Raw genomic sequence first — 27,877 nt, 5'->3', positions numbered from 1 at the left:
ACACCAGTTTCACCTATCGTCACGAAACTTTGTGGAGACGTCTATCGTGACAGGACGGACCAAAAAGTCTCAAGAACCCATATTGTAAAACGAACAGGAAGTCGGCCATTTTGGATGGCGCCGGCCTTTTTCGGGCCAGAAGTTGGGGTCGTATCTCGACGAACTCCTCCTAGGGGGTTTGACCGAATGAGTCCGTTGTTGCATCAACGGACACTAGACGGATGGCCGACGTTAAATTGCGAAGGATTTTGGGATATTCCATACGATGTGGGCGTGGCACGCCCCCAAATTTTGCCCTTTTTCATCTGTCCAGGCCTTGCACGCTGAGAGTAACTGTAGACGTGAATAACTTGGCTCCACGTGGTCAGATCTTCATCATACTTGGTACATGTGATCATGGCCCTGCCCCGAAAGTCCCCATAGGTCACTTCCTGATTTCGTCGCAGCGCCACCTATTGGCGACAGGCTAAAGGCGTGTCATCTACATGAGGCCTTTTCTGGCAGGAGATTCATCAGATGAACACCGAGGTCACAAGGTCACTGCCTGACAGCCTGGTGAAGCCTGTTGATGGACCATGATGCAGGAAACGCGCACGTGGTGGGCGTGGCCTGGCGGCGAATGCTCAGGCCTCGCCGTTTACAAAGAAAGGGTCATCATTCGCCCGCAGAAGGTCGCATGTGCTTGAAAACTCATAAGGGGGGGCAGATTCCAAGCATGAGGGCCCTGGTGGGGCCCCCATTTGAAACCAAGCCAAATTGACTCACTAGCGCCACCTACAAGTTTTAAAATAATTATCCCTCGCCTCCCGTTGCACGTATGGGCATGATTTTCGGAGGAGACATCACTCGTGACATGACGCACAAAAAAGTCTCAAGAACCCATGTTCTAAAACCAACAGGAAGTCCGCCATTTTAGGTGGCGGCGGCCATTTGGGGGAGGATGTAGGGGTCGTATCTCGACGAACTCCTCCTAGGGGGTTTGACCGAATGAGTCCGTTGTAGCATCAACGGACACTAGACGGACGGCCCACGTTAAATTGCGAAGGATTTTGGGCTGCTACTTAGGATGTGGGCGTGGCACGCCACCAAACTTTTACTTTAACCTTAACTTTTACCTTATCTGGCCCTGCCTGGTGTCTGGCCTTGCCTTGAAGCAATGTACATCAAAGTCAATACACAGTTTGACTGACAGACTGATGATGTCATTCGATGGACTATGATGTGTGTAAAGCACATGTGGTGGGCGTGGCCACGGCGAATGGTCAGCCTTCGCCATTGACATCGAAGGCTCATATTTTGCCCGCAGAAGGTCACAGGCTGCTGAAATCTTACACGTAAGGTCAGAATCCTGGCCTGAGCGCCCTGGTGGTGCTCCCATGTGACACCAATCTAAATTGACACACTAGCGCCACCTAGAAGTTTCAATTCATTATCCCTCGCCACCCGTTGCACGTATCACTATGATTTTCGGTGGAGACGTCTATCATGACAGGACGCACCTAACGCTCCAGAACCCATGTTCAAAACACAGCGCCACCAACTGGTGGAAATGTATATCTGCTGTAACTTCCTCACGCATGGTCGGATCGTCTCCTAATTTTTTTGGGTGGGTTCGGTCACCCTCCAGTCTGTGACTGTGTGTGTATATGGACTCTATGGCGCCACCAACTGGTGGAAATGTATATCTGCCATAACTTCCTGATTCATGGTCAGATTGTCTTGAAAATTTTTTTGGTGTGTTGGGTCAATCTCTGGTCTGTTATACTGTGTGTACATAGACTGTATAGCACCACCTATTGGTGGCAATGTATATCAGCTGTAACTTCCTTCCACATGGTCGGATCTGCCCCCAATTTTTTTTGGTGGTTTGGGATACCCTCCAGTCTATGACTGGGTGTGTACATAGACTCTATAGCGCCACCAACTGGTGAAAATGTATATCTGCCGTCACTTCCTCCCACTTGGTCCGATCTGCCCAAATTTTTTTCTGGTGGTTTGGGGTACCCTCTGGTCTATGACTGTGTGTGTACATAGACTCTATAGCGCCACCAACTGGTGGAAATGTATATAGCTGTAACTTCTTTCCACATGGTCCGATCGTCTCTACATTTTTTTTGGTCGGTCGGGTCACCCTCCACTCTTTGAATCTGCGTCTCCATAGACTCTATAGCGCCACCAACTGGTGGAAATGTACATCAGCGGTAACTTCCTTCCACATGGTCGGATCGGTCCCAAATTTTTTTTTGCTGGGTTAGGTCACCCTCCACTCTGTGACTGGGTGTGTACATAGACTCTATAGCGCCACCAACTGGTGAAAATGTATATCTTTCGTTACTTCCTTCCACATGGTCGGATCGGTCCCAATTTTTTTCTGGTGGTTTGGGGTACCCTCTGGTCTATGACTGTGTGTGTACAGAGACTCTATAGCGCCACCAACTGGTGGAAATGTATATAGCCGTAACTTCCTTCCACATGGTCGGATAGTCTCTAAATTTTTTTTTGGTCGGTCGGGTCACCCTCCACTCTTTGAATCTGCGTGTCCATAGACTCTATAGCACCACCAACTGGTGGAAATGTATATCTGCCGTAACTTCCTTCCACATGGTCGGATCGTCTCCAAATTTTTTTGGGTGGGTTCGGTCACCCTCCAGTCTGTGACTGTGTGTGTATATAGACTCAATAGCGCCACAACTGGTGGGAATGTATATCAGCTGTAACTTCCTTCCACATGGTCGGATCTGCCCCAAATTTTTTCTGGTGGTTTGGGGTACCCTCCGGTCTATGACTGTGTGTGTACATAGACTCTATAGCGCCACCAACTGGTGAAAAAGTATATCTGCCGTAACTTCCTCCCACTTGGTCCGATCTGCCCAAATTTTTTTCTGGTGGTTTGGGGTACACTCTGGTCTATGACAGTGTGTGTGCATACACTATAGCGCCACCTATTGGTGGCAATGTATATCAGCTGTAACTTCCTTCCACATGGTCGCATCGGCCCCAAATTTTTTCTGGTGGTTTGGGGTACCCTCTGGTCTATGACTGTGTGTATACATAGACTCTATAGCGCCACCAACTGGTGGAAATGTATATAGCCGTAACTTCCTTCCACATGGTCGGATCGTCTCTAAATTTTTTTTGGTTGGTCGGGTCACCCTCCACTCTTTGGATCTGCGTGTCCATAGACTCTATAGCGCCACCAACTGGTGGAAATGTATATCTGCCGTAACTTCCTCCCACATGGTCGGATCTGCCCGAGTTTTTTTTCTGGTGGTTCGGGGTACCCTCTGGTCTATGACAGTGTGTGTACATACGCTATAGCGCCACCAACTGGTGGAAATGTATATCAGCCGTAACTTCCTTCCGCACCGTCGGATCCGCACCTAATTTTTTCTGGTGGTTCGGGGTACCCTCCGGTCCGTTACCATGTGGGCGCATAGACTGTATAGCGCCACCAACAGGCGGAAACGTATATCCGCCACAAGTACCTACCGCACGGTCCGATCGTTGCGAATTTTTTTGTGGCGGTTCGGGACGTCGGACGGGACTTGACCGCGCACCCGCCTCGCCGCCGGCGTCGCCCCTTCCTGGCGGAAATTTGTAAATGCCGTAAATCCCTTACCGCTTATCCGATCGCCGCGGTTGTTCGTACGGCGCGTCCGCACGCCCGTCCGGTCGCGCGCGCGCCCCCGACCCGCGCACACCCCCGACCCGCGCGTACCCCCGACCGCGTCGGGGTGCTCGAGCCCACTCATCACTGCTCGCAGTTTTAATTATTATTATTATTATTATTCTGACGAAATGACGGCCTTTTTGAGGGCCTGAACATGCCCGAAAACTCAGCAAATTTGGCGAGCGCATCAGGTCTGGCGAAAAATTTGATATTTTATGGGTTTCAAATATAATCTCCCAAAATTGGCTCTCTAGCGCCACCTTGAATTTAAAAAAAAATTAGCCCCCGCCACCACTTTCACCGATCGTCACGAAACTTGGTGGAGACGTCTATCGTGACAGGACGGACCAAAAAGTCTCAAGAACCCATATTGGAAAACGAACAGGAAGTCGGCCATTTTGGATGGCGCCGGCCTTTTTCGGGCCAGAAGTTGGGGTCGTATCTCGACGAACTCCTCCTAGGGGGTTTGACCGAATGAGTCCGTTGTTGCATCAACGGACACTAGACGGATGGCCGACGTTAAATTGCGAAGGATTTTGGGATATTCCATACGATGTGGGCGTGGCACGCCCCCAAATTTAGCCCTTTTTCATCTGTCCGGGCCTTGCACGCTGAGCGTAACTGTAGACGTGAATAACTTGGCTCCACGTGGTCAGATCTTCATCATACTTGGTACATGTGATCATGGCCTCGCCCCGAAGGTCCCCGTAGGTCACTTCCTGATTTCGTCGCAGCGCCACCTATTGGCGACAGGCTAAAGGCGTGTCATCTACATGAGGCCTTTTCTGGCAGGAGATTCATCAGATGAACACCGAGGTCACAAGGTCACTGCCTGACAGCCTGGTGAAGCCTGTTGATGGACCATGATGCAGGAAAAGCGCACGTGATGGGCGTGGCCTGGCGGCGAATGCTCAGGCCTCGCCGTTTACAAAGAAAGGGTCATCATTCGCCCGCAGAAGGTCGCATGTGCTTGAAAACTCATAAGGGGGGGCAGATTCCAGGCCTGAGGGCCCTGGTGGGGCCCCCATTTGAAACCAAGCCAAATTGACTCACTAGCGCCACCTACAAGTTTTAAAATAATTATCCCTCGCCTCCCGTTGCACATATGGGCATGATTTTCGGAGGAGACATCACTCGTGACAGGACGCACAAAAAAAGTCTCAAGAACCCATGTTCAAAAACCAACAGGAAGTCGGCCATTTTAGGTGGCGGCGGCCATTTGGGGAGGATGTAGGGGTCGTATCTCGACGAACTCCTCCTAGAGGGTTTGACCGAATGAGTCCGTTGTAGCATCAACGGACACTAGACGGATGACCCACGTTAAATTGCGAAGGATTTTGGGCTGCTACTTAGGATGTGGGCGTGGCACGCCACCAAACTTTTACTTTAACCTTAACTTTTACCTTATCTGGCCCTGCCTGGTGTCTGGCCTTGCCTTGAAGCAATGTACATCAAAGTCAATACACAGTTTGACTGACAGACTGATGATGTCAGTTGATGGACTGTGATGTGTGTGAAGCACATGTGGTGGGCGTGGCCACGGCGAATGGTCAGCCTTCGCCATTGACCATCGAAGGCTCATATTTTGCCCGCAGAAGGTCACAGGCTGCTAAAATCTTACACGTAAGGTCAGAATCCAGGCCTGAGCGCCCTGGTGGTGCTCCCATGTGACACCAATCTAAATTGACACACTAGCGCCACCTAGAAGTTTCAATTCATTATCCCTCGCCACCCGTGGCACGTATCACTATGATTTTCGGTGGAGCCGTCTATCATGACAGGACGCACCTAACGCTACAGAACCCATGTTCAAAACACAGCGCCACCAACTGGTGGAAATGTATATCACCTGTAACTTCCTTCCACATGGTCGGATCGTCTCCAAATTTCTTTGGGTGGGTTCGGTCACCCTCCAGTCTGTGACTGTGTGTGTACATAGACTCTATAGCGCCACAACTGGTGGAAATGTATATCAGCTGTAACTTCCTTCCACATGGTCGGATCCGCCCCAAATTTTTTCTGGTGGTTTGGGATACCCTCCGGTCTATGACTGGGTGTGTACATAGACTCTATAGCGCCACCAACTGGTGGAAATGTATATCAGCTGTAACTTCCTTCCACATGGTCGCATCAGCCCCAAATTTTTTCTGGTGTTTCGGGGTACCCTCTGGTCTATGACTTTGTGTATACATATACTCTATAGCGCCACCAACTGGTGGAAATGTATATAGCCATAACTTCCTTTCACATGGTCGCATCGTCTCTAAATTTTTTTTGGTGGTTCAGGGTACCCTCTGGTCTATAACTGTGTGTATACATAGACTCTCTAGCGCCACCAACTGGTGGAAATGTATATAGCCGTAACTTCCTTCCACATGGTCGGATCGTCTCTAAATTTTTTTTTGGTCGGTCGGGTCACCCTCCACTCTTTGAATCTGCGTGTCCATAGACTCTATAGCGCCACCAACTGGTGAAAATGTATATCTGCCGTAACTTCCTCCCACATGGTCGGATCTGCCCGAATTTTTTTCTGGCGGTTCGGGGTACCCTCTGGTCTATGACAGTGTGTGTACATACCCTATAGCGCCACCAACTGGTGGAAATGTATATCAGCCGTAACTTTCTTCCGCACGGTCGGATCGGCACCTAATTTTTTCTGGTGGTTCGGGGTACCCTCCGGTCCATTACCGTGTGGGCGCATAGACTGGATAGCGCCACCCACAGGCGGAAACGTATATCCGCCGCAAGTACCTACCGCACGGTCCGATCGTCGCAAATTTTTTTAAGGTTGGTTCGGGGCGCCGGACGGGACGTGACTGCGCACCCGCCTCGCCGCCGGCGTCGCCCCCTCCTGGCGGAAAATTGCAAGTGCCGTAACTCCCTTACCGCTTATCCCATCGCCGCGGTTTTTCGTACGGCGCGTCCGCGCGCCCGTCCGGACACGCGCGCGCCCCTGACCCACGCGTACCCCCGACCCACGCGTACCCCCGACCGCGTCGGGGTGCTCGAGCCCGCTCATCACTGCTTGCAGTTTTAATTAGGGCTCGAGCACTGACCAGTGCGAAAGCCCTATTGTAATCGTTCCGTTTTTAGGGCTCGAGCACTGACCAGTGCGAAAGCCCTATTGTAATCGTAATGTTTATTATTATTATTATTATTATTATTATTATTATTATTCTGCCGATTCGACGGCCATTTTGAGGGCCTGAACATGCCCGAAAACTCACCAAATTTTGCAAGCGCGTCAGGTCTGCCGAAAATTTCGATCTGGTGGGGGTCCCGAAAACAATGTTCCAAAATTGACTCTCTAGCGCCACCTTTTATTTTTGAAAAAATTGGCCCCCGACACCAGTTTCACCTATCGTCACGAAACTTTGTGGAGACGTCTATCGTGACAGGACGGACCAAAAAGTCTCAAGAACCCATATTGTAAAACGAACAGGAAGTCGGCCATTTTGGATGGCGCCGGCCTTTTTCGGGCCAGAAGTTGGGGTCGTATCTCGACGAACTCCTCCTAGGGGGTTTGACCGAATGAGTCCGTTGTTGCATCAACGGACACTAGACGGCTGGCCGACGTTAAATTGCGAAGGATTTTGGGATATTCCGTACGATGTGGGCGTGGCACGCCCCCAAATTTTGCCCTTTTTCATCTGCCCGGGCCTTGCACGCCGAGCGTAACTGTAGACGTGAATAACTTGCCTCCACATGGTCAGATCTTCATCATACTTGGTACATGTGATCATGGCCCCGCCCCGAAGGTCCCCGTAGGTCACTTCCTGATTTCGTCGCAGCGCCACCTATTGGCGACAGGCTAAAGGCGTGTCATCTACATGAGGCTTTTTCTGGCAGGAGATTCATCAGATGAACACCGAGGTCACAAGGTCACTGCCTGACAGCCTGGTGAAGCCTGTTGATGGACCATGATGCAGGAAAAGCGCACGTGGTGGGCGTGGCCTGGCGGCGAATGCTCAGGCCTCGCCGTTTACAAAGAAAGGGTCATCATTCGCCCGCAGAAGGTCGCATGTGCTTGAAAACTCATAAGGGGGGGCAGATTCCAGGCCTGAGGGCCCTGGTGGGGCCCCCATTTGAAACCAAGCCAAATTGACTCACTAGCGCCACCTACAAGTTTTAAAATAATTATCCCTCGCCTCCCGTTGCACGTATGGGCATGATTTTCGGAGGAGACATCACTCGTGACAGGACGCACAAAAAAGTCTCAAGAACCCATGTTCAAAAACCAACAGGAAGTCGGCCATTTTAGGTGGCGGCGGCCATTTGGGGGAGGATGTAGGGGTCGTATCTCGACGAACTCCTCCTAGGGGGTTTGACCGAATGAGTCCGTTGTAGCATCAACGGACACTAGACGGATGGCCCACGTTAAATTGCGAAGGATTTTGGGCTGCTACTTATGATGTGGGCGTGGCACGCCACCAAACTTTTACTTTAACCTTAACTTTTACCTTATCTGGCCCTGCCTGGTGTCTGGCCTTGCCTTGAAGCAATGTACATCAAAGTCAATACACAGTTTGACTGACAGACTGATGATGTCAGTTGATGGACTGTGATGTGTGTAAAGCACATGTGGTGGGCGTGGCCACGGCGAATGGTCAGCCTTCGCCATTGACCATCGAAGGCTCATATTTCGCCCGCAGAAGGTCACAGGCTGCTGAAATCTTACACGTAAGGTCAGAATCCAGGCCTGAGCGCCCTGGTGGTGCTCCCATGTGACACCAATCTAAATTGACACACTAGCGCCACCTAGAAGTTTCAAATCATTATCCCTCGCCACCCGTTGCACGTATCACTATGATTTTCGGTGGAGAAGTCTATCATGACAGGACGCACCTAACACTCCAGGACCCATGTTCAAAACACAGCGCCACCAACTGGTGGAAATGTATATCTGCTGTAACTTCCTCACGCATGGTCGGATCGTCTCCTAATTTTTTGGGTGGGTTCGGTCACCCTCCAGTCTGTGACTGTGTGTGTATATGGACTCTATAGCGCCACCAATGGTGGAAATGTATATCTGCCATAACTTCCTGATTCATGGTCAGATTGTCTTGAAATTTTTTTTGGTGTGTTGGGTCAATCTCTGGTCTGTTATACTGTGTGTACATAGACTGTATAGCACCACCTATTGGTGGCAATGTATATCAGCTGTAACTTCCTTCCACATGGTCGGATCTGCCCCAAATTTTTTCTGGTGGTTTGGGATACCCTCCAGTCTATGACTGGGTGTGTACATAGACTCTTTAGCGCCACCAACTGGTGAAAATGTATATCTGCCGTCACTTCCTCCCACTTGGTCCGATCTGCCCAAATTTTTTTCTGGTGGTTTGGGGTACCCTCTGGTCTATGACTGTGTGTGTACATACACTATAGCGCCACCAACTGGTGGAAATGTATATCAGCTGTAACTTCCTTCCACATGGTCGCATCGGCCCCAAATTTTTTCTGGTGGTTTGGGGTACCCTCTGGTCTATGACTGTGTGTGTACATAGACTGTATAGCACCACCAACTGGTGGAAATTTATATCTGCCGTAACTTTCTCCCACATGGTCGGATCTGCCCGAATTTTTTTCTGGTGGTTCGGGGTACCCTCTGGTCTATGACAGTGTGTGTACATACGCTATAGCGCCTCCAACTGGTGGATATGTATATCAGATGTAACTTCCTTCCACATGGTCGGATCGGTCCCAAATTTTTTCTGGTGGTGCGGGGTACCCTCTGGTCTATGACTGTGTGTATACATAGACTCTCTAGCGCCACCAACTGGTGGAAATGTATATAGCCGTAACTTCCTTCCACATGGTCGGATCGTCTCTAAATTTTTTTTTGGTCGGTCGGGTCACCCTCCACTCTTTGAATCTGCGTGGTTTGGGGTACCCTCTGGTCTATGACTGTGTGTGTACATAGACTGTATAGCACCACCAACTGGTGGAAATTTATATCTGCCGTAACTTTCTCCCACATGGTCGGATCTGCCCGAATTTTTTTCTGGTGGTTCGGGGTACCCTCTGGTCTATGACAGTGTGTGTACATACGCTATAGCGCCTCCAACTGGTGGATATGTATATCAGATGTAACTTCCTTCCACATGGTCGGATCGGTCCCAAATTTTTTCTGGTGGTGCGGGGTACCCTCTGGTCTATGACTGTGTGTATACATAGACTCTATAGCGCCACCAACTGGTGAAAATGTATATCTGCCGTAACTTCCTCCCACATGGTCGGATCTGCCCGAATTTTTTTCTGGCGGTTCGGGGTACCCTCTGGTCTATGACAGTGTGTGTACATACCCTATAGCGCCACCAACTGGTGGAAATGTATATCAGCCGTAACTTCCTTCCGCACGGTCGGATCGGCACCTAATTTTTTCTGGTGGTTCGGGGTACCCTCCGGTCCATTACCGTGTGGGCGCATAGACTGCATAGCGCCACCCACAGGCGGAAACGTATATCCGCCGCAAGTACCTACCGCACGGTCCGATCGTCACAAATTTTTTTATGGCGGTTCGGGGCGCCGGACGGGACGTGACTGCGCACCCGCCTCGCCGCCGGCGTCGCCCCCTCCTGGCGGAAAATTGCAAGTGCCGTAACTCCCTTACCGCTTATCCCATCGCCGTGGTTTTTCGTACGGCGCGTCCACGCGCCCGTCCGGACACACGCGCGCCCCCGACCCACGCGTACCCCCGACCCACGCGTACCCCCGACCGCGTCGAGGTGCTCGAGCCCGCTCATCACTGCTTGCAGTTTTAATTTATTATTATTATTATTCTGACGAAAGGACGGCCATTTTGAGGGCCTGAACATGCCCGAAAACTCACCAAATTTGGCAAGCGCGTCAGGTCTGCCGAAAATTTCGATCTGGTGGGGGTCCCGAAAACAATGTTCCAAAATTGACTCTCTAGCGCCACCTTTTATTTTTGAAAAAATTGGCCCCCGACACCAGTTTCACCTATCGTCACGAAACTTGGTGCAGACGTCTATCGTGACAGGACGGACTAAAAAGTCTCAAGAACCCATATTGGAAAACGAACAGGAAGTCGGCCATTTTGGATGGCGCCGGCCTTTTTCGGGCCAGAAGTTGGGGTCGTATCTCGACGAACTCCTCCTAGGGGGTTTGACCGAATGAGTCCGTTGTTGCATCAACGGACACTAGACGGATGGCCGACGTTAAATTGCGAAGGATTTTGGGATATTCCATACGATGTGGGCGTGGCACGCCCCCAAATTTTGCCCTTTTTCATCTGTCCGGGCCTTGCACGCTGAGCGTAACTGTAGACGTGAATAACTTGGCTCCACGTGGTGAGATCTTCATCATACTTGGTACATGTGATCATGGCCCCGCCCCGAAGGTCCCCGTAGGTCACTTCCTGATTTCGTCGCAGCGCCACCTATTGGCGACAGGCTAAATGCGTGTGACCTACATGAGGCCTTTTCTGGCAGGAGATTCATCAGATGAACACCGAGGTCACAAGGTCACTGCCTGACAGCCTGGTGAAGCCTGTTGATGGACCATGATGCAGGAAAAGCGCACGTGATGGGCGTGGCCTGGCGGCGAATGCTCAGGCCTCGCCGTTTACAAAGAAAGGGTCATCATTCGCCCGCAGAAGGTCGCATGTGCTTGAAAACTCATAAGGGGGGGCAGATTCCAGGCCTGAGGGCCCTGGTGGGGCCCCCATTTGAAACCAAGCCAAATTGACTCACTAGCGCCACCTACAAGTTTTAAAATAATTATCCCTCGCCTCCGGTTGCACGTATGGGCATGATTTTCGGAGGAGACATCACTCGTGACAGGACGCACAAAAAAGTCTCAAGAACCCATGTTCAAAAACTAACAGGAAGTCGGCCATTTTAGGTGGCGGCGGCCATTTGGGGGAGGATGTAGGGGTCGTATCTCGACGAACTCCTCCTAGGGGGTTTGACCGAATGAGTCCGTTGTAGCATCAACGGACACTAGACGGATGGCCCACGTTAAATTGCGAAGGATTTTGGGCTGCTACTTAGGATGTGGGCGTGGCACGCCACCAAACTTTTACTTTAACCTTAACCTTATCTGGCCCTGCCTGGTGTCTGGCCTTGCCTTGAAGCAATGTACATCAAAGTCAATACACAGTTTGACTGACAGACTGATGATGTCAGTCGATGGACTGTGATGTGTGTAAAGCACATGTGGTGGGCGTGGCCACGGCGAATGGTCAGCCTTCGCCATTGACCATTGAAGGCTCATATTTTGCCCGCAGAAGGTCACAGGCTGCTGAAATCTTACACGTAAGGTCAGAATCCAGGCCTGAGCGCCCTGGTGGTGCTCCCATGTGACACCAATCTAAATTGACACACTAGCGCCACCTAGAAGTTTCAATTCATTATCCCTCGCCACCCGTTGCACGTATCACTATGATTTTTGGTGGAGAAGTCTATCATGACAGGACGCACCTAACGCTCCAGAACCCATGTTCAAAACACAGCGCCACCAACTGGTGGAAATGTATATCTGCCGTAACTTCCTCCCACATGGTCGGATCTGCCCGAATTTTTTTCTGGTGGTTCGGGGTACCCTCTGGTCTATGACAGTGTGTGTACATACGCTATAGCGCCACCAACTGGTGGAAATGTATATCAGCCGTAACTTCCTTCCGCACGGTCGGATCCGCACCTAATTTTTTCTGGTGGTTCGGGGTACCCTCCGGTCCGTTACCATGTGGGCGCATAGACTGTATAGCGCCACCAACAGGCGGAAACGTATATCCGCCACAAGTACCTACCGCACGGTCCGATCGTTGCGAATTTTTTTATGGCGGTTCGGGACGTCGGACGGGACGTGACCGCGCACCCGCCTCGCCGCCGGCGTCGCCCCCTCCTGGCGGAAATTTGTAAATGCCGTAACTCCCTTACCGCTTATCCGATCACCGCGGTTTTTCATACGGCGCGTCCGCACGCCCGTCCGGTCGCGCGCGCCCACGACCCGCGCGCACCCCCGACCCGCGTGTACCCCCGACCGCGTTGGGGTGCTCGAGCCCGCTCATCACTGCTCGCAGTTTTAATTTTGTTAGTTATCACCCTTATATCCATTTGCTTAGACAACAGAAAGTGTTTGAATGTGCTGAAGAAGGAATCTTCCCGTGACCATGATCAGAGACCCCCAGTGACCCCCAGGTCCAGGAGGTGCCTGGATGCACCAACAGCGACTCTGCAGATGCTCATGTTAATCCCGCAAGAATGTGTCAAGATAAATAACTCATAAAACATTAAAAGTAATTGCTCTCACATACACACACACACATAGACAAACAAATACAGCTCGTGCAACTGCCTTCTCCACCCCCCCCTTAGAGTTGCACGACCATGTAGTAGGGACCCCCGAAAGAGAATAAAAGGAGAGGAGTGTGAACTGCATACTCAGAGTGGAGCGGTATGTGGTTTCACTCTCCTCGCTGCGAGTAACTTTGAATATTGTTGTCTGTCTCTTCTGTATTTCTGTATTTAAGTGTTTTTACAAGTGTCACAGGAGCCTGACACTTTCACCTGACCACAGATCCGAATGGCATCCCTCTATATAAGCCCTCCAGGCTAAAGAGATGGAGGATCCAACGTGTCCACATTCTGCGCGGTTGCCTCAGTGATCCTGAGGTGGAAGGGGGCATACTGTACCGCCATGGAGGAACGATACAGTTAAACCACGTGCCAGGTGAGCGTGCAGCAGTCCCCGTCTGGATCCCCATCAGAGGCACGTCGCAGCAGGAGGGCTACCACTTCCACCAGGCCAAAAGGGTGACCGGCACGCAGGTGTCCCCAGAGCTGTTCCAGGCCCAGGCCATGACAGGAGTGTGTCGCTGGAACTATCAGTGTCTGCTGGACCTGAAACTGCCAGGCGTTTGTCTCCCGCCTGTTTTCGACCCTGCACTGATATGCTCCCTGAATGCTGTTTCCAGACGGGTCTTTGGCGAAGAAAAGTTTGTCCAGGTTTGGCCTGGAGTACAGGGAGCCAGAGTGTTGTTCGGTCCCTTTAGACTGGGACAAACATAAAACCAAGAAGGACCCCGGCCGCGCCACAAGTGCTCCTTCTCCAGGCATCCTGTCTGATCAAGGAGCTGGTCAGGGAGCAGAACCAGTGCAGCCTTCCTCCACACCTCCCACCAGGCTTTTCAACTTTGTTCCCCACTCTGTTCACCCTCTTCAAACTGCTACTGCGACTACGTCTAGTCGTGTGGCCCCTATCCCAGCATCTGAGTTGGACAATAAAGCTTCTGTTTCTGAGCTTCAGCCACAGCCAGGTAAAAACTTATCTGAACTAATCATGTGTCCCCTTGTTCTAATAGTGTTGCATCTTGTTTGAACCAAATAACGAATGTGTAGCTCATGGTTTTCTTTGCCTAGAGCCCACAAGAAGATTGCCCATCCAATGTTCTCCGACTGCTGCCCGCACTGGACCAGTGAAGACTGGAGGGAGAGTATTTGTGTTGGACCACAAGCGCTGGCCGTCTCCAAAGAAGTCGGCAATTGACGAGCTCCTTAATAAACACCGTGGGCACGAGGACATGATCAAGCTTGTGGTTCGGGAGTATGGCACTCTTGTCCACAAGTCCAGCAAAGACCCCAACAACATGCTGCATCCAACATCAAAATTGCATATTTCCAAATACATGAAACACAACAGTAAATTTCTCAATACATCATCTTCACTAAATACCAGCCCAGAGAAGCTGCAACATACACAGCAGCTTTGGCAGTTGCTAAGCACTACCTCTGCTGTGCCTGTCGTGACACTGCCTGCAGCTATGGTCATTCCACCATCACCACCACCACCACCACCTGCTCATACCCCATTGGAGCAGGAGCAACCACCTCCCGTGTCAAAAAAACTCAAACAAAAACATGTCTGTGCTGTTGTCAACCAAAATCAAAATATCAAGGGGATGGGACATCAATACATGACTTTTATCAGCGGGGCCCTGTCAGATACTTTTATTGCCCCACAAAAGTTTTCCAAAAATATGGTGCAGAAAGTCTGACAAACCCCAAGATGCCATTTCAAGAGTTCAGTCAAACAGACTTCTTCCAGCGAGAGCTCGATGATACAAGAAAGAGGGTGGAGGGAAAAACAGCAGAAGAAGAGGAAGAGGGAGGAATCTCCTCCACCCCCTGTCCGAAAGTGCCGGTTCTGCAGGATGCAGCTAAAGCAGGATCCGAACAGCCCCCACATCCACACTGACTTTCCAGGGCAAGCAGGGAAGTACATCTACTGCCTCTACTACTAAGTCTTCTCTATCTGTAGAGAGAACGGGATGGAAAGAGAGATGAGCTGGAGGGAGTTCCAGGCCTCTCCTTTTTATGAAAAGGAGAAACAACGGCAGCAAAATAAATGAACATTTTTTTTTTATTATTCATAGCTTGTGATTAGTATTCATTTTTTATTTCTGAGAGTGTTTTTGAGTGTGGCATGGCAACCTGATAAATAAATATTCTTTGTTACATTGCATTGATTTTGTGTTTTATTTCAAGCACTGGTATCAATATAAGCCTGATAGTAATCATATAGGGATTAATTGGAAAAAAAATATATTGTGGAGAAGAAAATGGTGACTTGACTGATTTTTAGACGGGATTCGGACACCTGACTTCATTTCTCCGAAGTCTCTCTGCTTGTCTGACATCTGTCTCGCATCCTGATTGGCTGGCAGCAAATGTCAACAACACCCACGCGGCCCGCGCTTGGCAAGTGAGAATTCTACCACTGAACCACCAATGCCACGTGGGGACACACTGTAAGAGAAAAAAAATTCAACTGTCAAGTGGATGAGCCTCTGCAAAGTGGTGCTGAATGACAACACATCACAATGTCATACTCTTTGGATTCAAGCACCTTCTGGCGTAATGAGATCCACAACAATCATGTCAGCTGTGGATGCAACGTCAATTCGTTCTTGAAGGGCAAGTGACAAAAAGAAGTACATGGTTCACAAATCAGCTGCCAAAGTTTCACTGACCAAGCACCCAGGCACTGCTGGGATTTGAACCCAGGATCACCTGTTTACTAGACAGGCACTTTGACCAGCTTAGCCACAGTGCCGGCAGTGCATCTGGCACCAACACAAAAACAGTTCGCCAATGGGGAAAAATGTTCATACAAGGGAGGGAGTCCAAAGTCCAACAAATGTGTGAATTGAGAGTCCCTGGGTGGGCTCGAACCACCAACCTCTCAGTTAACAGCCAAACGTGCTGACCAATTGCGCGACAGGGAGTACAACAGCATGACTGCAGTCAGGTTTCACTAAGTGCTGTCCACCTTAACTCTCGGGTGGTCCGGTCTGTTACGTTTCAGGTGTCATTCTGAATACTGCCCTTTCGCAGGAAAAGAGCCTTTGTACTTTTTCAACATGAGCTCTAAAGAAAGGTACAAGCTGAGATATACTGCATTGGCCGGGAATCGGACCCGGGCCTCCCGCTTGGCAAGCGAGAATTCTACCACTGAACCACCAATGCCACATCGGGAAACACTGTCGGAGAACAAATTAAATTGTCGAGTGGATGTGCCGCTGCAAAGTGGCGCTGAATGACAAAACATCACAATCACAACACACGCACGGGATGCCAGGGGAGGCCGAGTACTAACAGAGCTGAGCGAGAGGGCATAAGAAAAAAAATTGTGACCTTGTGGTGGTTACCCGACAGCACCAAGGATATGTCGCACGTCTGATGCGGAATGCATGCCAGGTGATGTTCATCTAGCGAGCGGACATTCTTGTGGGGGACAAGCTCAACAGTAGGAATGTTGAGAGAACTGACCAGTCCGCTATCAATGAAGTTCTCGTCCGCCCCAGAGTCAATTAATGCTGTGGTAGGAGAAGCTTCCCCCGCCCAGGATATCGTACCTTCCACCTGAAGTCGGCCCGCCAAAGCGGATGACGCAGCCGGTGTGGTTGGAGCGGGCAGTGCCAGCAGCTAGGGAATATCCCTGGTGGAGGAAGAGCGTTGGCGTGCTGGGCGAACTGGACAGCGGGAAATTGTGTGTAGGACTCCCACAGTACAGGCACAGCCACAGGCGTGGACGGTGACTCCTCTCCACTGACGAAAGGCGACTGGCTCCCAGTTGCATGGGGACGACACTCCCGACGTCATCAGACGGCGCTCCGTGTCACGGCTGGTGTGTGTTGCTTTTTGTTGTTTTCTTGCCTGAAAGGACTTCTCGCTCGACCCAATTTTACTCTTGGCGAAACACTGATTTTTTTTCGCTAGACGTGGACAATATGTACACGAATATCGATACCAAGAGGGGCCTAGAAGCTGTCAAATACATATTTGATGAATACCCTGACAGGACAAGACCCCAGAAACAACTTTTACAATTATTGGAAATTAACCTCACTGGAAATGATTTTGAATTGTTGAATTGTTTGAATTGTTTGAATTGCTTGTTGTAGGCGACCTGATGAGACCACCACTCAGCATGTGACATGTGCGAGAGACTAGTCCGGGCGGGACCGGTGCAACTCATACTTACCTGCCAGGGGAGATACCATGATCAAGAAGGTGGTTCACCCAGGGCGAGGCTCAGCCATTGCACATGGGTTGAGCTGACCTCTGCGAATTCCCCAAATGCGGGAATCTCGACTGCATAATTTGTGGTAGTGGGGGACTGCGTTCGCGCTCCCCCCTTATCCCGTGTTTAAAACAAGAGGCAGGCACAGCACCGCGCCGAGCTCCTTGGCTTGCGAGTGCAGCCAGACCGAGCAAGAAACGACCAGCCCAGCACTACCAATGCTTGCTGGAAAGGTCTGCCCGTGCACGGGAGACAACCAACCAGCCGTGAGGCCGATCTGCTCTCAGTCAGGAAACCTCAATGAGAAACGGCGAATTTGAAGCAGCAAGAATGAGCAATCCGCACCTCTGAGTAGGAGTTCATGGTTCTCACCTAAAAAAGGATAGCTTATCGCCGTAATCGTGTTGTTGTTTGTATTCTGTGTTTTGTCTGAGTCACGGCTGGTGTGTGTTGCTTTTTGTTGTTTTCTTGCCTGAAAGGACTTCTCGCTCGACCCAATTTTACTCTTGGCGAAACACTGATAATCCAGAACATAGCCTTAAACTGCAGGTGCATTAGTTGGAGGGCTCGTGGCCACCTGGTCACCTGAACAGCGACTTGAATCCCGGACACTCAGATCAAAAGTTTATTGTTCAGGTGATTGGCTCAACCTTTGTCTTGTCTGACCATTAACTCTTTTTGTCCAGAAGATATTAGGCTTGTCCATGTGGGCAGTTTAAGACCTCCGTCGATCTTGGAGGTGGCAATTTCGGGACAGGGGCTTCTTCATCTCTGCAAGGTCAAGTACAGTATGCCAGAAGATTTTGCCTTGTGAGTTGTCCTCATTCATCAAGCGCCTGGATAGCTCAGTTGGTAGAGCATCAGACTTTTAATCTGATTGTCCAGGGTTCAAGTCCCTGTTCAGGCGGAGAAGTGTAGACCCCACATTACCAGCATGGGGACATACCAACCCAAGATGAGAACACCCTGGGCCAGGTACACAGCAACACATGTGGCAGAAACACAGCTTCACCCTGGCCCCTCTTTTAGCCTCTACTGAAAAAGCGGAACACCACCTTTGCAGCTGAAATCGCTCAGTTGGGTGAGTGCGAGAATTAAGATTTAAAGGTCCGTGGTTCAAGCCTGGGTTTGAGCACAATCCCTGTTTACGTTGCGACTTTGCCAATAGTTTGAAAATGCTTATTGGCAGGCTGAAAGGACCTTAACTTCATTCATCAAAGGGCCACCCCCCAGACAACGTTAGAGGAGGTTACAAGCCAAACCTGTCAAGCCGTGATTGTGATTTCATGTTTTGTTGAAGAAAAGCCCATAATTTGTGGAACAATTTTCCCTACAAGGGAGAAACATTTGTCGATTTGGACAATTGTCAATATGCCCCCACTTTGGACACATCATCTTGTGTCATTGTTTGGCAACTGCTTCACCAGTCCCCTTAAAGGGCTCACCCTTCATAGTGTAGTGGTTAGCACGTTTGCCTTACATGCAAAAGGTCCCTAGTTGGAATCTGGGTGGAAGCAAGGCCGTTCAATTCCTTCTTTCACAAAAAAATCAAGGTGACAAATGGGAAAAAGGATATGTGCTTGATCCCTGAAGGTGTGTACACGGGCATCTGTCCCCAGTTTGGACACACAATCCATATTTCCCGGATGACTGATCGGGTGCGTCACTGGCCTGCACGAAGGGGCTTATAGGAAGGAGGTGGCCGCTGTGGTGTCGTTGCATGCAAACAACATCCTCATCCTTGACACAGCGAAGACCAAGGAGGAGAATAATCGTGGATTCGGTCCGCTTACACTGGCAGGATTTCACCAGTCCTGTTGAAAGCCTGGCCACTGGTGTGGTTTCCGTCATGCAGTGGTTCGCCTAACACTGAAGACACTCCTTTGCCGGCGCTGTGGCTTAGTTGGTCAAAGTTCCTGTCTCGTAAACAGGAGGTCCTGGGTTCAAATCCCAGCAGTGCCTTGCATATGTGTTTCAGCGACTCCATTTTTTTCTCTCCAACATTTCAAGTAAATGTTTTGAATCAGACGTCATGTTCTGTTGAAGAAATATCCATCATTTCTGATGTCATATGTAGCATAAATGTCATATGTACTACAATGCTCTCGACAAAGGCAAAAACATTGTGCATTTGGACATTTGCGGGGCTAAGAAAACAGACCACATTAGCAAAACAAAAGAGGTTCGGGTCTAACATTTAAGGGAAGCGCTCTACTATCTGAGGTAATTCCCCTGCTGCTGCAATGTTGGCAGAGAAGGTCCAGTCACAGAACTATTTTGGTTCCTTTGCTGGAGTACGTCAAAGTGACACTGTCTCTGCCTTGCTGAGTGCAGACATAAAGCAGTCCCTGGTGGTCTAGTGGCTAGGATTCGGCGCTCTCACCGCCGCGGCCCGGGTTCGATTCCCGGTCAGGGAATTGACATTTGGGTAGGTTTTTACTGGAGCTAGGATTTGTCTTCGGCCTCAGTCGAATGGTTGGGGTCATCTTGAAGCACAAACCGTTGTCATCCTGAAGCGACTGACAACAGAAATATAAACAAAACATGGACACACAATGGACAACACAATAAGACAAGGTCCTCGACTGAGAATGCTGTCAGGACTGGGTTTAGGGTGAGACAGAGCATTTGTCGGATGCTCAGGGATAGATCCTTGTTAGAATAAAATGTAGATAGAATGAATATAGCATCAGTTATCACCCTTATATCCATTTGCTTAGACAATAGAAAGAGTGTTTGAATGTGCTGAAGAAGAAATGTTCCTGTGACCCTGATCAGAGACCCCCAGCAACCCCCAGGTCCTGGAGGTGCCTGGATGCGCCAACCGCAACCCTGCAGATGTTCACGTTAATCCTGCAAGAACGTGTCAAGATAAGAACTCATAAAACAATAAAAGTAATTCCTCTCACATATACACACACATACACATAGAGAAACAAATACAGCTCGTGCAACTGCCACCCCTAGAGTTGCATGACCATGTAGTAGGGACCCCCGAAAGAGAATAAATAAAGAGGAGTTTGAACTCAGTGGAGCGGCATGTCACTGGGTATGTGGTTTCACTCTCATCGCTGCGAGTAACTTTGAATATTGTTGTCTGTCTCTTCTGTATTTCTGCATTTAAGTGTTTTTACAAGTGTCACAGGAGTTTGAACCTGACAACCCACTGACTCACAACGACCTTGCACATCTACACGTGTCAGGGTTCAACATATTGGCCTCTCATGTTACATGGTGTGACTAGGGACGTGGAGTCAGTACTTCAGTCTCCGCATTGAACGTCTGCAGCAACTGCCCTAAGCCACTTGCTGCCGCTGCCTTAGCTCAGAATGAAGTCACAAGAGTGCCATACAGACTGACTCCTTGAGATAACCAGAGTCCTGTCTCTGAATTTGGACACAGGTCAAGTGGCTGGGCTTGTTGTGGGCGACCTGATGAGACCACCACTCAGCATGTGACATGTGCGAGAGACTAGTCCGGGCGGGACCGGTGCAACTCATACTTACCTGCCAGGGGAGATACCATGATCAAGAAGGTGGTTCACCCAGGGCGAGGCTCAGCCATTGCACATGGGTTGAGCTGACCTCTGCGAATTCCCCAAATGCGGGAATCTCGACTGCATAATTTGTGGTAGTGGGGGACTGCGTTCGCGCTCCCCCCTTATCCCGTGTTTAAAACAAGAGGCAGGTGCAGCACCGCGCCGAGCTCCTTGGCTTGCGAGTGCAGCCAGACCGAGCAAGAAACGACCAGCCCAGCACTACCAATGCTTGCTGGAAAGGTCTGCCCGTGCACGGGAGACAACCAACCAGCCGTGAGGCCGATCTGCTCTCAGTCAGGAAACCTCAATGAGAAACGGCAACAAGACAGAGAAAGGGGCATCGGCAACCATTTCGATTGATCTGAGTCTAAAGTTCAAGGTTTGCTCGCAGGCAAATTTGAAGCAGCGAGAATGAGCAATCCGCACCTCTGAGTAGGAGTTCATGGTTCTCACCTAAAAAAGGATAGCTTATAGTCGTAATCGTGTTGTTGTTTGTATTCTGTGTTTTGTCTGAGTCACGGCTGGTGTGTGTTGCTTTTTGTTGTTTTCTTGCCTGAAAGGACTTCTCGCTCAGCCAAAGCAAAGCCAGGTAAAAACGTAATCATTTGTCCCTTTGTTGGAATAGTTGCATCTTGTGCCTGTAGTGACACTGCCTGCAGAGATGGTTATTTCACCACCACCACCTGCTCATACCCCGTTGGAGCAGCAGCAACCACCTCCTGTGCCAAAAAACTCAAACAAAAACCATGTCTGTGCTGTGGCCAACCAAAATCAAAACATCAAATGGATGGGACATCAACCACGACGTTCATCAACAAGGCCCTGTCAGATAATCTTATTGCTGCAGAAGGTCTGACAGACCCTAAGATGCCATTTAAAGATTTCAGTCAAACAGACTTCTTCCAGCGAGAGGTGGATGAGACAAGAAAGAGGGTGGAGGAAAAACAGCAGAAGAAGAGAAAGAGGGAGGAATCTCCTCCACCCCCTGTCCGAAAGTGCCTCTGCAGGATGCAGCTGAAGCAGGGCCGGAAAAGCCCCCGCATCCACACTGGCTTCAGAGAAGTACATCTACTGTCCTGCCAAAGTGTTCTCCATCTATAGAGAGCACAGGATGGAAAAAGAGATGAGCTGGAGGGAGTTCCAGGCCTCTCCTTTCTATGAAAAGGAGAAACAAAGGCGGCAAAATAAGTGAACAATGTGCATATTCATTATTCATAACTGCTTACATGTAGATTTTTTTATTATTATTGAGAGGGTTCTTGAGTGTGGCAACCTGATAAATAAATATTCTTTGTGACATTGCATTGATTTTGTATTTTATTTCAAGCACTGGTATCAATATAAGCCTGATAGGAATAATTTGTAATTATATAGGGATTAATTGGAAAAAAATAATATTGTGGAGAAGAAAACTGTGACTTGACTGCTGGCTTAGACGGGATTCAAATACCTGACTTCATTTCTCCAAAGTCTCTCTGCTTGTCTGACATCTGTCTCGCATCCTGATTGGCTGGCAGCAAATGTCAACAACACAAGCGCGGCCAATTGCACAGAGACTACATCAGCATCAATGCAGTAAGGTTTCAATAAGTTTCTACTTCTGACAGAAATGTGCAAATACTCAAGTGCTGTCCACCTTAACTGTCAGGTGGTCCGTTCTCTTACTTTTCAGGTGTCATTCTGAGTCCTGCCCTTTCGCAGGAAAAAGAGCCTTTGTACTTTTTCACATGAACTCTAAAGAAAGGTACAAGCTGAGATACACTGCATTGGCTGAGAATTGGACCCAGGGCTCCCGCTTGGCAAGCGAGAACTCTACCACTGAACCAACAATGCCACATGTCGGAGAAAAGTGGCTGAGCCTATGCAAAGTGGCACTGAATGACAAAACATCACAATGTCATACTCTTTGGATTTAGCTCCTTCTGGCGTAATGGGATCCACAACAATCATGTCAGGTTTGGATGCACCGTAGACTCGTTTTTGAAGGGCAAGTGACAAAAAGAGGTACGTGGATCAAAATTCAGCTGCCAAAGTTTCACGGACCAAGCACCCAGGTACGGCTGGGATTTGAACCCAGGATGTCCTGTTTATTAGACAGGCACTTTCACCAGCTAAGCCATAGTGCCAGCTGAGCATGTCAACCTGGCAATGCTGCCTTTACTCTTCTAGACAGTAACTGCTTGCAACGTTGAGACGACGCCATTTGTCGTGTGTCATTCGGTCAGCAGGTGGGGAATCCCGTATATATTTGGCACCGATACAAAGGGTTTACCTATTGGGAAGAATGCAAGGGCTCTCCAAAAGAGTCCAACACAAGTGTCATACGAGGGTCTGGAAATGGTCCCTGGGACTGACACAAATAACTAGGCTGTTAATCTGGACTAACATAACATAATACCCACATCGGAAACAAAACGCAGAGTGTGTGAATGCCTTTTAAAAAGGCCTCTGGAGGGTCAGGGTGGCCGAGTGGTCGAAGGCACTGCCTTCAGGGTGCAGTCTCGAATGAGGCGTGGGTTCGAATCCCACTCCTGACAGCTTCTTGCATCTTGAAGTGGCGTCACCCTTCATTCCAGAGTGGCCGAGGCTGTTACTCCTGGGCAGTAAACCAGGGGTGCTTTTCAAAATGTCTGCTGCTGAAAAGTGTGCAAAGAAGACCTGTTGTATCCCGGGGTCTTGCATTTCTCCTGAAAACAGGCTTTGTATCTCAAAATGACCTCTGATAAAAAAGTATGGAAATACCAGTAGAGGACTGCTGGAATTGGAACCAATGAGCCCCTCTTTGCTAGACATGTAATTTGACCAACTAAAGCATCGTGCCTGTGAAGCATGCAAACTTGACTTGAATGGTGCCTTTAGTAGAAAAGGAAATCCTGTGCATCTGGCACGGACACAAAAACAGCTCACCAATGGGGAAACATGTTCCTACAAGGGAGGGAGACCAAAGTGTCAATTGTCACCAGTGAAACACCCTCGAGAGGTAAACAAAACAGCATGTCAAAGCAGAGCGTCAACAATCCTCTCAGTCACCAAGACTGCAAGGAGCAGATCAATGGGGGCAGTGGACCCCATTATCCTCTACCCAAAATTTAGACCACGAGTGCAGAGAATGCGGACCGTGAAGGAACAACAAAAGCCCCCGTCGACAACACCCTGCCCCTCATAACCCCCCGGCCCCATAACCAACAGCGCAGAACCCAGTGAACTGCGAAACACCCCCATCAAGGCAACCAACCGACCAGGTAAAGGTAAAGAAAACAGCATGGCACGGAGAATGCGGTCTGTTAAGGATGAGTTAGTCGATTTTAGCTGGAAACATTTGATGCAATGGTGTCCTGTGGTCGATTAGCTCAGTTGATCAGAGCGTGGTGCTAATAAAGCCACGGTCATGGGTTCACCCCCGTACTGACCACTCTTCTTTATCTGCTCCAGGAACAACAAAAGCCCACGGCAAAAACCCATCGGGCCCCATAACCAACAGCGCACAACCCAATCAACTGCGAAACACCCCCATCAAGGCCGCTAACTGACCGGGGAAAGGTCAAGAAAACAGCATGGCAAAGCAGAGCGGTGGCAAACCTCTCGCGCACCGTGACTGCATGAAGCAGATCAATGGGGGCGGCCACCCCATTGTCCTCTACCCAAAATTTAGACCCCGAGTGCAAAGAACGTAGACCGTGAAGGAACAACAAAAGCCCACGTCGACAACACCCCGCCCTCATAACCAACAGGGCCCCGTTTCACAAAGCAGCTTAAGTGAAAACTCGGAGTATGTTAACCCTGAAATGAGGGAAACTCTGAGTTTTCCGTTTCAAAAAGGGAGGTAAGTCAAACCAGAGACAGAGGAGTAACTCCAGCCTGTTTCACAGAGAGAGGTAACTTAACCTCGGTGTCAGTTACTATGGCAACAGACTCTGTGAACATAACCTGGTCGGGACCAGGTTTTCTTCAATGAACCTCGAGTTTCTTTCTGTCTCCGCCCTCTTACGCTACACACGGTGTGATTCATTCATTGCCGTGCGTGTTTAAAGCCAGTTTGGATCACCATCACCAACAGCAGTAAAATAAACAGAAAGACAAAAAAATTTGTATTTGGTCTTCTTTATTTCCTACAAATAAGAAAAAAAAATGGTTTCTTACTTTTTAATTGTTACAATCATCAACACAATTCACCTATGACCATGCACCCACCTCTAACTTGTGTTTTAATAATTCAATTTCCAGATCCGTTTTAGTTATCTGGCGGTCCAGCAGCACCATTTCGTTTTCTGTTTTTTGTACTGTTTTTAATAAATGCACTTTGTAGATTTCTTTTAGTGGTAGCTGGGAACACATAAGGATGACATTATACAGTTGCACATGAATTCCACTGAATTAACCTCTGGAATTTACTGAATATCTCACTGTGTCAATCTGTGCTGTGGAGGTTGAGGGACCCTCTTCCTGCTGCCCAGCCATGCTCTGTTAAAATGGATAAGAATCCGTTAATACTTCAGTGTAGGCTAAAAGTCACTATAATCCACAAAAGCATGTAAAGACATGTGAATGGAGAGGAAATCAGTAACATCAAGATTTTACCTCTGTAGGCCTCTCGGGCTCCCTCTCAGACACCACAGAGAAGGCAGCAGACATTGTGGTCCCATCATCTTCATCATCCTGTTTAGAGTGTTGTGTTTCACTATGCTATACTTTAAATATGGCATAATCTCTGGACTATTGGCTACTTACAGTTAAAGTGGCACATGGATCCACTAGACCAAGTACGCCTTCAGAATCTGTTGAGACAAAAGAAAAACACATGAAAGGGAAATTAACATTGAAATATAGGCCCCAAAAAAGTTTGAGGCCTAGGCCTATTACATCTTATCAAGGCTGGTGGCTCCTGTGTAATCATGTCCGAGGATGAGGTTCCTCCAGGGATCCCCTCTGCGACTGGCCTCCCGACAGTCTGACTCATGGCCTGCTCCTCTGCCTCGGTCAGACGTGGTGGGGGTGGTCCTCCGCCAGTTTTGCGGGCAGATGCCCGCTTTCTGTTGGCTGAGTAGAAGTTAGATGTTGCTTTTCATATGTCTGATTTAACTGTATACAGGTGAGGACATTTATGTGTGTGAAAACAATATTATGTTGGAGTTAATGCACACTGAAACAGCCGCTGAATGATATTTAGTGGTAAACATGATTAAAAAGAGGCACCCTGACTGTTATGCTGAGGGCTTACCTGTTTGAACAATGTTTTTATATTTCATCTTCAGCTGCTTCCACGTTCTTTTTTCGCCGGTGGGATTACATCTAAGTGACATAAATTGTAGCTATAACACCATTCTACTTGTTTGCATCTGTAGCCTAATATTATTGTGATTACATAAATGTATATAATAAATTTAAACTTACGCATTGACTCGAGCAGTAATCTTCTCCCACGCCGACTCGCGTTCTTTCGCTGCTGCAGCCGTGTTGCTTTCAAATTCGCCGTATGACCGCATTAATATATCCAGTTCCAGAGGACTGAAATATGACGATCTTTTCTTATCACTCGTTGCCATGGTGAATCGAGGGAACGGGGCTCCATTGATCAGGGCTTTTTAAAGTCGTGGTGCACGCGCTTAACTCAGAGTGAACAAACTCTGTGTTGATTGAACCAATTGAAATCACCTGTTCTGAAACCCGTAACTCAGAGTTTCCTGTCTCAGAGTAGATCAACTCAGAGTTCAGGGTTAGACTCCAGAGTTGGTTGAACCTGCTTCGTGAAACGGGGCCCAGAACACCAGGAAAACCTATCCAAGGGTCAATGTACGTCAGGTTGAAAGCGTCGAACCAGGGTGAGGTTGACACACCTTGTCTGGTCCTCAGGGCGTCCGTGGCATGAGGTGAGACCCTACGGAAGTAGCACTATGCACTAGGCGCTCCGCATCAATTGACAATACTGTTATTGGAGGAAGGAAAGAAATCAGGGCACAAACACCAGTCATGTTCTCGGTCGGTAACCTATCACTCACGTCGGGTCCACCGCACCACTACCAGAGGTCAGCCCTGAGGAGCGACCAGAAGAAGGCATCCACCAGTAAGGTAGAATTACACTAAGAGGTATTAATGCCGGGTTGTACAAATCGAGAACCTGTGGACATAAATTTACCGTTCGCCACTGTGCTGCTGAATATAAGCTTACCTTTGACATCTGTAACCTCGGGGTGCGCGAATGGCCTACAATTAGCCAATAAAACAAAGGATTCCTTGTAGAATTTAGGCAATCAATCCCGCTACCTCTCACATGCAAAGCAAGCGCTATACCATTTGAGCTAATTCCCCTGCTTTTCCTGAATTGGCAGAGAAGGTCCAGTCTCAGAACTATATTGGTTCTTGAATTAACTCAGAGCAAATGACTACTGGATCGTGGGAGGGAGCAAAGCAGTGGCTCAACATATTTGACAGTGCATCCCATGCCGGAAAGCTCGATGAGCCACAGAGGAACAAAAGATGGCTGACTTACCTCAAGACCACATTGAGCCTTCTCCACCAATTACCTATGGTGGCATGGATTGTTTTGGCCCCTTTCACACAAAACAAGGGCGTAAAGAACAAAAACAGTACAGTCTACTATTCACTTGTCTATGTTCTGGAGGTGTTCACATAGAGATGCTGGAGGACTTGACCACTGACTCATTCATCAATGCCCCAAGATGCTTCATTGCCATCAGAGGTGCTGTTTGGCACATCCGATCAGATCAGGGAACATACTTAGTTTGAACTAAAAATGAAATGGAAAAGTCTCTAAAGGAAATAAACACAGAAAGAGTAACAGAATACCTGGCAGACAAGCAATGCAACTTTGTCATAAATGCAAGCCATATGGGAGGTGTTTGGGAGCGCCAGATCAGAACCATCAAAAGCGTGCTCATTTCAGTCCCAGCAAACAGTGCTGGCAGGTTGAGTGACAGTTCCTTGAGAACCTTTCTTTAGGAAGCCATGTCTGTTGAGAATAATCACCCTCTTACTGTGGACAATGTAAACAACCCATGTGTCTGGAACCACTGACACCTAACCACCTGATTACCATGTAGTCATTTATTCCCATGCCACCACGTGTTTCCAAAATGGCACTGCTGTCAAGTCAAACCCTTGTCCAA

General features: G+C 49.0%; 1 protein-coding gene and 8 non-coding genes across 9 annotated transcripts; 6 read left to right on the top strand and 3 right to left on the bottom strand.

The window, feature by feature from the left end:
* Window positions 1–15,671: 15,671 nt before the first annotated feature.
* Window positions 15,672–15,745, bottom strand: trnat-agu (transfer RNA threonine (anticodon AGU)). The gene has a single exon. It is a non-coding gene; the product is annotated as a tRNA-Thr (tRNA).
* A 342-nt stretch (window positions 15,746–16,087) lies between these two features.
* trnag-gcc (transfer RNA glycine (anticodon GCC)) lies at window positions 16,088–16,158 on the bottom strand. Its single transcript has one exon. It is a non-coding gene; the product is annotated as a tRNA-Gly (tRNA).
* A 1,010-nt stretch (window positions 16,159–17,168) lies between these two features.
* LOC131128848 (U1 spliceosomal RNA) lies at window positions 17,169–17,332 on the top strand. The gene has a single exon (XR_009129731.1). It is a non-coding gene; the product is annotated as a U1 spliceosomal RNA (small nuclear RNA).
* Window positions 17,333–18,049: 717 nt separating this feature from the next.
* Window positions 18,050–18,122, top strand: trnak-uuu (transfer RNA lysine (anticodon UUU)). Its single transcript has one exon. It is a non-coding gene; the product is annotated as a tRNA-Lys (tRNA).
* Window positions 18,123–18,654: 532 nt separating this feature from the next.
* trnav-uac (transfer RNA valine (anticodon UAC)) lies at window positions 18,655–18,732 on the top strand. The gene has a single exon. It is a non-coding gene; the product is annotated as a tRNA-Val (tRNA).
* Window positions 18,733–19,103: 371 nt separating this feature from the next.
* Window positions 19,104–19,177, top strand: trnat-cgu (transfer RNA threonine (anticodon CGU)). Its single transcript has one exon. It is a non-coding gene; the product is annotated as a tRNA-Thr (tRNA).
* Window positions 19,178–19,560: 383 nt separating this feature from the next.
* On the top strand, window positions 19,561–19,632 carry trnae-cuc (transfer RNA glutamic acid (anticodon CUC)). The gene has a single exon. It is a non-coding gene; the product is annotated as a tRNA-Glu (tRNA).
* Window positions 19,633–20,713: 1,081 nt separating this feature from the next.
* On the top strand, window positions 20,714–20,877 carry LOC131128847 (U1 spliceosomal RNA). Its single transcript, XR_009129730.1, has one exon. It is a non-coding gene; the product is annotated as a U1 spliceosomal RNA (small nuclear RNA).
* Window positions 20,878–23,958: 3,081 nt separating this feature from the next.
* LOC131128280 (uncharacterized) lies at window positions 23,959–26,491 on the bottom strand. Its single transcript, XM_058070977.1, has 7 exons — window positions 26,145–26,491; window positions 25,972–26,042; window positions 25,614–25,790; window positions 25,482–25,528; window positions 25,332–25,409; window positions 25,158–25,214; window positions 23,959–25,076 (listed from the first exon to the last, which is right to left on the bottom strand). Exons 1-7 carry the CDS (start codon window positions 26,294–26,296, stop codon window positions 24,927–24,929), a joined length of 732 nt encoding a protein of 243 aa, XP_057926960.1. The 5' UTR covers window positions 26,297–26,491; the 3' UTR covers window positions 23,959–24,926.
* Between the last annotated feature and the right edge of the window lie 1,386 nt (window positions 26,492–27,877).

The sequence above is a fragment of the Doryrhamphus excisus genome, chromosome 4 (genome assembly GCF_030265055.1).
Source record: "Doryrhamphus excisus isolate RoL2022-K1 chromosome 4, RoL_Dexc_1.0, whole genome shotgun sequence".
Lineage (NCBI taxonomy): Eukaryota > Metazoa > Chordata > Actinopteri > Syngnathiformes > Syngnathidae > Doryrhamphus > Doryrhamphus excisus.
Note: the sequence above shows the minus strand (reverse complement) of the source record. Positions and strands in the feature narration are given on the sequence as shown.